General features: G+C 32.7%; 1 protein-coding gene across 1 annotated transcript; it reads right to left on the reverse strand.

Moving 5' to 3' along the window:
• Positions 1–6,408: 6,408 nt before the first annotated feature.
• On the reverse strand, positions 6,409–7,191 carry LOC111032712 (the record flags this gene model as incomplete). The annotated part of the gene is made up of 1 exon (XM_022313154.1): positions 6,409–7,191. A coding segment is annotated over one exon (660 nt), but the record flags the coding sequence as incomplete, so codon positions are not given.
• Positions 7,192–9,413: the final 2,222 nt, after the last annotated feature.

Here is a 9,413-nt window from a genome sequence, read left to right on the forward strand (position 1 = left end):
GCATATGCGTGATACGCGATATCCTTATCATTTGTATTATCATTTTGTTTTATCATTTTTGTATTATCATAAATATTGTTATTTGTTGTTACTTGTTAGTATTTGTAATATCACGGATTAAGGTTCCGTTCCTTTAGTATTATTATCAAACTAAATTTATTTTATATAGTAGGTGTTTGTGATGTGCTGTTATATACTGAATACAGTCCACTGATATTTGATTTATGAACAACCTGGTTTTACCTTATTTTCTAATTACCATTGTATTTGTTGCCTAGTAGTAGTAGTTTTTTAAAAAGGGAAATACAGTACACACAATACAGTGACGGAAACAGCGGAGAGATGAAGAGAGAGACACGAACAGCGATTAATTTATTAATTAGCCGATATTCTTGCCACGGTATAGTGTCGGTCTGGTGCCTGGTTACCCGAATAACCATTGGGAAACAGAGGGGAGTGTGTGTGCATATGCGGCACAGACAGCCAGACAGGCGTTATCGTCGATCGGCTGATCTGGACCCGAGGGACAAGAAAACGATATCACACGTGTGTCACAAAATATAATTTAATAATTTAATACAATATAAAATGTTTCACCCTATCCTGTTCAAATTGTTCAAATTAATTTAACGAATCGAATTTTAACCACGTTTATACAGTTTTTCATAACATAAAAAGAAGTAAACATTTATACCAACAATTACATGGTAATTTAATGTAATCTATACCTATCGTCGTTGCAAGACTGAATATCGATTAAATCGACCCGTCGCGTGCATTGATTTCATTACACAATATAAGTTTTATACTACACCGTACATATCTAGTTGTAGAAAACTATTTTTTTTCAAACACGTTTCACAACTATTTAAAAATGATTGAATAATTGGATGTGATAAACTAATTTAACCATTTTTTAATTTATAAATCATTTAATTTTGTCCATACTTCATCATTCTATTATCTATGAAACATTGTATCATTAGTAAGTAGTATTTAATTTAATTGTTTTCGGATCCATACAAATACAATCTGATTCGACAAGCATGCTCACCATCAGTTTTACTTTAAATAATTAATTAATTCAAATTATGATTTATGGAATTTTTAAATAAATTTATAATGATCCCATTTATTTTTAAAATTCTCGACATTTTTTGTATTACTTGAGGAGTATCCTGTAATGATACAAACTTCTGTTTTTTAAACGAGAACTCCTATTTTTACTGTAAACGGTTTAGTGCATACTTTTTTGAAAATGTTGATTTTGATGAATCATAATATTCATTTAAATGATCCGCTAAGTAATTTACAGTAGAAAAAGGATGTTTTCATTTGAAAAACAGAACTTTGTATATCTATGAGACACTTCTTAAGTAGTACAAAAAATCTTATGGATCAAAAAATATGGTTATCAGAAGGTATATTTAAAAATTCCAATAATCGGATTTTGAATAACTACATTATGAAGAAGAAAACGGCTTATGAATAGAATTATGCTTGATAAATCACTCTGTATATATACCTACTGGAAAAATGAATTTCTTTACTTCACCTACTTTTATAATTTATTAGTGATTCAAACATCTGTGGTCCAACTAAATTTTATTTTCTAGTTTTTAGCTTCAAGAGCATAATTAATTATAAAGAACTTCTTTAAATATATGATCTTAGAATATTTACGAATTTAACAAAAAACACTCAGATTCTATGACAAATAACTCGAAAAAATTGTCAATAAGTCATTAAAAAAAAAGACTTGATTAATTTCTAATTAAAACGAAAAAATAAGTTCTAGCCACAGGTGAAAAAATAGAAGATACATTTTAAAGTATATATACAATCACTATGAAACTACGAAACTGATAGTTTTTCATAATTTTTGTATTGGAGGGCATTGAAAAACAAACTCAGGTGAATTTTATTTTTACGGATTTCTCCAAATCATTTGATCGAGTTGATCATAAAATCTTAATTGAAGTTCTTTATAAAAGTGGATTTGGGGAGCCCGTTCTATGTTGATTCAAATCTTATTTATCTGGTAGGGTCAAATGTGTTAAAGTCTTAGGATGTAAATCTGAATCAGGTCCTCAAGGAGGGCATTTATCCCCGTTGTTGTTTTCTTTATTGGTCATTGGTCTTAAATTGGTTATCCCAGAGTCTAAGTCCATTATGTTTTCTAACGATTTGAAAACCTTCAGGAAAATTGAGTCAGTAGCCGATTGTGTTATCTTCCAGAAATAGCTTGATATTCTTGCCTTGTGGCTTAATTTATCGGACTAAGTTTAAATGTAGGGAAATTCCAATCTATGTCTTTTGCTATTAAAAAAATATCATTAACTATAAGTACTCGAAAAATGGTTCAAGTATTAATATTGTTTCTAGGAAGACAGACTTGGGTATTCTTTTTTGTCCAAATCTTGAATTTCATTATCATTTGTTTATTTGATCCATTCTATTGTTTGTTTACTTTAATGATTATGTTATACTGTCCATATTTATTTAATACTTTAAATTGTATTGTTCTATTAGGCTTCCAAACCCGTTAATAAATATTAGATATTTTTTTTTTTTTTTTTTTTTAGCTTTTTGTAAATACAATTATAGCTCAACAATTAATAGGAGATACAAATACAATAAACGAGAAAGAATACAAAACAAAATATAATATTACAAAAATTAAATTCTAAAGCCAGCCTCCAGAATAAAGGTTATTATTAAATTAATGACAGTTTCAGAATTAGAATTGAGAATAGAATATAGATTAGGGGAGATATTAAGGGATTTTAAGGAATTAAACAAAGTAGTGCGTTTTGAGTATAGAGAAGGACATTCGAAAAGGATGTGAGAAAGATCACAGGACATTTCTGTCATGTGTAAGGTGCAGAATGGAGAATCATTTAGGTCAAGTTTGTAGGCATGAGCAGGCAGGGTTGTGTGACCAGAGCGTAGGCGGTTAAATTGGACGATAGTTGCTCTAGATAAATGGAGGTTGTTGAACCAGATTTTTTGTGGAATAATAGGAACTATATGTTTATATCTAGCGGCAAATTTTTCTGGGAGATTTGACCATTGGGAGGACCAAAGGTGCTTAATGTGATGACGTATAGTAGGCGTAAAGTCTGTATGAGGGAGTTGAGTAAGAGAAGGACAAATTAAAGAAGACGTAGATTTGGCTAGACTATCGGCTACTTCATTTCCATAAATTCCTATGTGACTAGGGATCCACAGGAATTGAATGGAATAATTAGACTGGTGAAGTGTGAGAGTAATATGTTTTATACGGAGAGCTAGAGGGGAAGGATGGGAATTGAAGGGGTTGGATTTGAGAGCTAGTAGACAGGACAAGGAATCGGAAGCTATTAGATAATTATTAGGAGCCAACTTTGATATAAGAATTAGAGCTTCTATGATGGCATAACATTCTGCGGTGAAGGAAGACGAAGAAGGGGGTAAATTGTTTGTAAAAGAGATATGTAGTTCAGGAATATAAAATGAAAAACCTGCTGAGAGGGGTGAGACAGATCCGTCTGTATATACTATTATATGATTACTAAAGTTAGTATTGAGGAATTCTGTGAATATTTTGTTTATCATAGGTACAGGCATGGCTTGTAGATCGTTGGACGATAGGGAGGAGAAATTATTTTCAGTTTGAACCAGTGGAGAAAAAAGTAGAGTTTCATATGACTGTTCATAAAGAGGGAGTTTGGTGGAGTTTAGAATGTATTGATGAAAATTTGAAAGAGAGTTAGCTGTTAATGAGAGAATTGGTAATGACTTCGGAACGTATCGCCAAGTGAGGAATAGTGAGTAATACATGTCAAAAATATGATTATTGGAGTGAGCAAGTTGCTTTAAAAGAAATTTACTGGCTAGCCAACGGCATCTGATGTTAAAGGGAGCACTGTCTGATTCTACTTCGATAACTGGGCAGGGGGTTGATCTTAGGTAACCCATAATATTTCTGAGACAGGAGATTTGGAGTTTATTTATTTTGTTTAAATTTGAGCATGATGCTGAGCCGTAAAGAAAACAACCATAATCTAGTTTGGACCGTATGAGGGTACGATAGATCATTAATAAACTAGAAGGGTGGGAACCCCACCAGGTATTAGTTACCGACCTGAGGAAGTTGGACCATCGGGAAACAGTAGCTGAGAGAGAAGTAATTTGTGGTTTCCAACGTAGTTTGGCGTCTAAGATGATACCTAGATAAGTGATATTGGGAACATAGGGGATAATATTATTATCGAAATATATATTTTGGGCATCTAGATATCTACGTCGGGTGAAAATGATGGATTTACATTTCTCAGGGGCGACTTCGAATGATAACTTATCCAGAATAACTTTTAGGTCGTTAAGAATTTGATTTTGAAGAGTAATAGCAAGATCAATAGACTTATTGGAGGTAAAAATGACCATATCGTCGGCGTATATAAGACACTTATGACCCAACCTAGTCAGGTGCTTAGCGATAATGCTCATATAAATATTGAAAAGTATTGGACTTATACAACTACCCTGTGGTAGTCCAGTGAAAGTGGAACGAGAATTGTATGAACCAAAAGGTGAGGAGAAAACGAGGTTTCTTTTATTAAACAATGCAATAAGTATATTATTGAATTGTTGAGGAGCGTTTAATGATTTGAGATATGAAATTAGAGTACCAATGTTGACTGAATCAAAAGCACCACGTATATCAATGGAGGTAGCTACAAAGAACTCTTTGTTATTAAGAGAGTGGTATATGTTTCCTGTGAAAGATGCGAGGCATTCGGTTGTACCCCTTCCTTTCCTGAAGGAAAAAAGATTATCAGGTAGGATTGAATTGTTTTCTAACCACCAGTCTAACCTAGATTTAAGCATATGTTCAAATATCTTGCATAATGCAGAAGAGAGTGCTATAGGACGAAAAGAGGTATTGGAATTTTGTTTAGCAATTGGTATGACTTTGTAGGAGCACCATGAGGGCGGAATTTGTTGGGTTGAAAGAATTTTATTCATTAAGGCAAGGAGAGATTCTAATGCAATAGTAGGGAGGTGTTTTAACATGACCGGAGAGATGTTGTCGAGACCGGATGCGGTGGATTTACGTGATGAAATAGCGTAATTTAATTCGGACATACTGAAATTATTAGTAAGGATATGAGTAGGAGAAACATCGTGATCGTAACGAGGAAGGGATTCGGATTTGGTTGGAACGTAACAGGGAGCAATTTTGGAACAAAAAACTTCGAACCAGTCTTCATTGTCATGGCGAGTGAGGGGAGTTATACAATTTTTAAATCTCCTAGCAACAGACCAGAGGTGTTGTATGGAATTAGACGGTACTAAGTTTGAACAAAAATGCTTCCAATTATTTCTCTTGGCGTTTTTAAGGGTTCGAGTAGTATGGGCGCAAGCGTTTTGATATGAAAGGAAATCAGTAATAGAGCCGGTACGTCTGAAGGTTCTGAAAAGTAGGGACCTATTGTTGACCAATTTCGTGCAGGTGGGGTTCCACCATGGAGGGGAGGGTGGAAATATTTTTTTTGTTGGTATTATGATGGGTATTGTTGCATTAGCGGAATTAATTATAATATTAGTGAAAGATGAATAGGACATTGTTGAGGATATATTATCAGATAGGGCGGAAAATGAATTTTGTATTAGGAGAGAGTAGGCTGCCCAATCAGCTTTATTGAAATTATAGTATATTGGTTTATATTGGTTAGGGTCAGAATGGGTAGTGGAGAGAAAAATGTTAGTGGTAGAGCTTGAGTTTAACTTTATTATAATCGGAATGTGATCACTGCCATGAGGGTCACTTAATGTGTGCCAAGATAGATTCCAAATAAGATCGGAAGAGCAAATGGAGAGGTCCAAGGCTGAGTCGGTAGAATTTAAGCGCCCAATGTGGGTTGGACTGCCGTCATTTAAGATACAGAGGCCGAGTGAGTCAATTATATTGTATATATGATTTCCACGACGAGAAAATGAGTTTGATCCCCATGCGGGATGAAAGGCGTTGAAGTCTCCACATAGTAGAGAGTTTCGCGTTACTAGGTTGAAAATAGTTTGCAAGAGGTTGATGGGAACATTTATATTGTTAGGGATATAACAAGACCATAATTTTAAAGGATTAGAAGAATCTGATCCTAAAACATCTACTCCGATGAGGTCGATATTGTGATGGGAGAGTCTATCTCTAGTAATATCGTTGATGGGAATAAGATTAGTTTTAAAAGAGTTATGAATGGCAATAGCTACGCCACCATAACCATCAGGTCGGTCGAATCTGAAGGTTTTGAAGTCTGGTAATTTAAAAGTACGTGAAGGGAGTAGCCAGGTTTCAGATAAGATCGCTATGGAACATTTGTGAGTGGTGAGTAAATGCTGTAAAGAAGGAAGTCGGGCTGTAATACTTCTAACGTTCCATTGCAGTATATTGTAGTTGTTAATGAGATGTTTAAAATAGAAATTTTGGGACATGTTAGGTAATTTAATTATTATGAATTATAGAATCGTTGAAAATATGGACATTACCTAATCGGTTGTAACAAAATTTGGAACGGCGAGGAGGGAAGTTAATGACGACTCAATTAGGTTCTGAAGATATGACGGGGAAAAAGGAGAGGAGAGTGAAGGTGCGTTTATAAGAGATTCGGATAATTTGAGGGATAGGGTGTGTATCCAGGAAAAGTCATTATCGTTTGCATCGGGCGACTTAATTAGGCCATTGGGATTAATTAAGTAGCTCCCGTTTGGGGTGGTATAAGAAGAATCAACAGGTAAGAAATATTTTTTTTTATTGTGCACCTGGGATGGATTAGATATGTATTTTTTTTTTTTTTTATTATTGAAGAAATGGTGGGAATTGTTTAAACTAGGAAAGTGATCATTCTGGAGAGAAGTGTCGATTTCGATGTTTTCAGAGATATGAGGCTGGCTGTTTACAATATCGGAATATTTAAAGGCTGGTGTGTAACATTTATTTTTCTTAAATATTAACGCGTCTTTGTAGGATAGGTTTTCTGTCGCCATGATTTTTTTAATATCCTTTTGAAGTAACCATTCCCGACAGGAACGGTCAGTGGCTAGGTGAGGAAGTTTGCAGTACAGACAGATCGGGTCGGTGGCTTGTGTGGAGGGGCACGAGTCAATTGAGTGCTTGGTTTCACCGCAGTGACTGCATCTAGCTTCACTTCGGCAGTAAATATTAGATATTATTTTGGTATTCCTTTGTAATTTGTATTTTATTACATTACTGCTATGTCAATATAGTAACATGTAAATTGAATATAAAAGTTTATTCTATAGGACAAGAACTATCTACTTGAATATATCAAAGGAGGACTTGACGACAGTAAATGATCTATTTTTCATAAAATAATACTATATTTCAATAATTTTTTACGTATTTACCAAAAGCTTAGACAATGTACTTATAATAAATTTAAAAAAAAATAGAATCACTGAACTGTACGGTATGTAATTTGTGAATATTACCATTGGCTCATTTATAATACACGTGTCACACGACCAATTTGATAAAAGTATACTGTGAGATAAAATTAAAAATTGTCCAAATTTGAATGACACTGTATAAGGAGTATCCGGTAAATAAAGGTGCATTTATATTATGTGTGATATACAATATACTAAAATCATACAAAAATATTACATTAAATTGATATTAATAATTCCTTAGAATATGAATATTTTAATATACAAAACATCTTGTAATTAGAACTTCCCGTTGTAATAATAGTCTCAGTTAATGCATAAATCAAACCCAATGATAAACTATTCTGTTGCATAACTTATATACCTATATATATACTAGGATTTCTGTGGTGAAGAGAAAGACTCGTCTTTACATAAACGTAACTACTAACTATTGTTTAACATAATAATTTAGTTTCAAAGTAAGAGTAACCCAACATTGAATGCGGCTACAATATAATTATATCACTAGATAGTAGATACAATTAACGTGTGTCAAACATGAAAACATATTTAAGCACTTGAGGCAATATCATTCACATATGGCCAGAAATATCATATGTTTGAGCATTGGAGGGAACGGCCCCCATTGTAGTATGAAACAAAATAACATAATGGACAAAATATAATATAATATATCTACATATTTTTAAATATTTACACTTATATATTTTGAAAACTAATTATTATTAATTAATGGTTGTATTGTAATAGAATACATAATTCACCATTTTATTAAATACCTTGTAAAAATTAAACACGTTGCCTTAACCGCCAGGTTATTACACCTACAACACTCCCCCCACACTGTACCATGGACACATATTATAATCTAATGACCTTGGTAATTTCAAAATACAATTTTATATTATTCTATGACAAAAAGCTTATATTACATTATATGATATTTCATATATTATGTTACTGTGATAAGAAAAACATAAAAACTCAGAATTAATTTAACATTTTTATTTTACCAAGATTTATTTTTAAACAAAGTGGTGTTAGAACTTACGGAATGACCATGGGTTAAAGCACTATAATCTCAATTATAATCTCAATTTTTTTAAAGTATTTCAGTGTACTTTTTCTTCTTATTTTTTTAAGATATTTTCAGTATAATTATGTGTAGGTAACTATAATATTATGTTGTATCAATTTTTTTTTATTTATAAAATATCAACTCTTAACCTGATTTTTGTATAGTAAATGTATAAAATTAACATACAAATCGTTTTTCAATGTATTTAATTAATATGATCAATACATTTTTATAAAATATAGAAAAATTCACAATAATTGTAATGCCAAGTTCAAGAATTTGAAAATATGGTCTTGTATAGTATACTTAAAAATACCAAAAATCAAATTTTGAATAACTGCATTATTGAAGAAAAAAGGGTGGATCATCCTGTATATACTTTCCTCCTCCGGTCGGTTTCATGACGATATCCCTCTCTCACCTCGCTGTGCCGAGCACCGATTATTCAATATTTAAAAATATGTATTGCGGATACCGGACAATTTATTATTATTAGGTTTTTATTTTTTCTTGGTCCGCTGTTTTTTGTGTCGAACGGATACTCACTCTTGTCTCTTTCCTTTGTCCCCGTGGTCCACTTGTTCCGTGTGGCACTTTTGTATAATATTATCTGTTAATTGTTATATATCTTTTATTATAGTATGGTGTAGTCTCCAAGTTCACAATCCGGTGCGGTCTATGACCATAGGGCGACCGAGATCGGTCAGAGTAAGTACTACATGTTATTATTTATATATATATTATGTCTTTGTAAAAACCTTGGTCGGTATTCATTTTTTGTTGTAAATCACTTTATATTTCATTCCCATAATAATATATGTATTCAATATTATTGTTTTATTGCCCGTGGGCCGTGAGTGAGTGGATGCCCAAGGCGTAG

Source organism: Myzus persicae, unplaced genomic scaffold, assembly GCF_001856785.1.
Source record: "Myzus persicae strain clone G006 unplaced genomic scaffold, MPER_G0061.0, whole genome shotgun sequence".
In the NCBI taxonomy this organism is placed as follows: Eukaryota; Metazoa; Arthropoda; class Insecta; order Hemiptera; family Aphididae; genus Myzus; species Myzus persicae.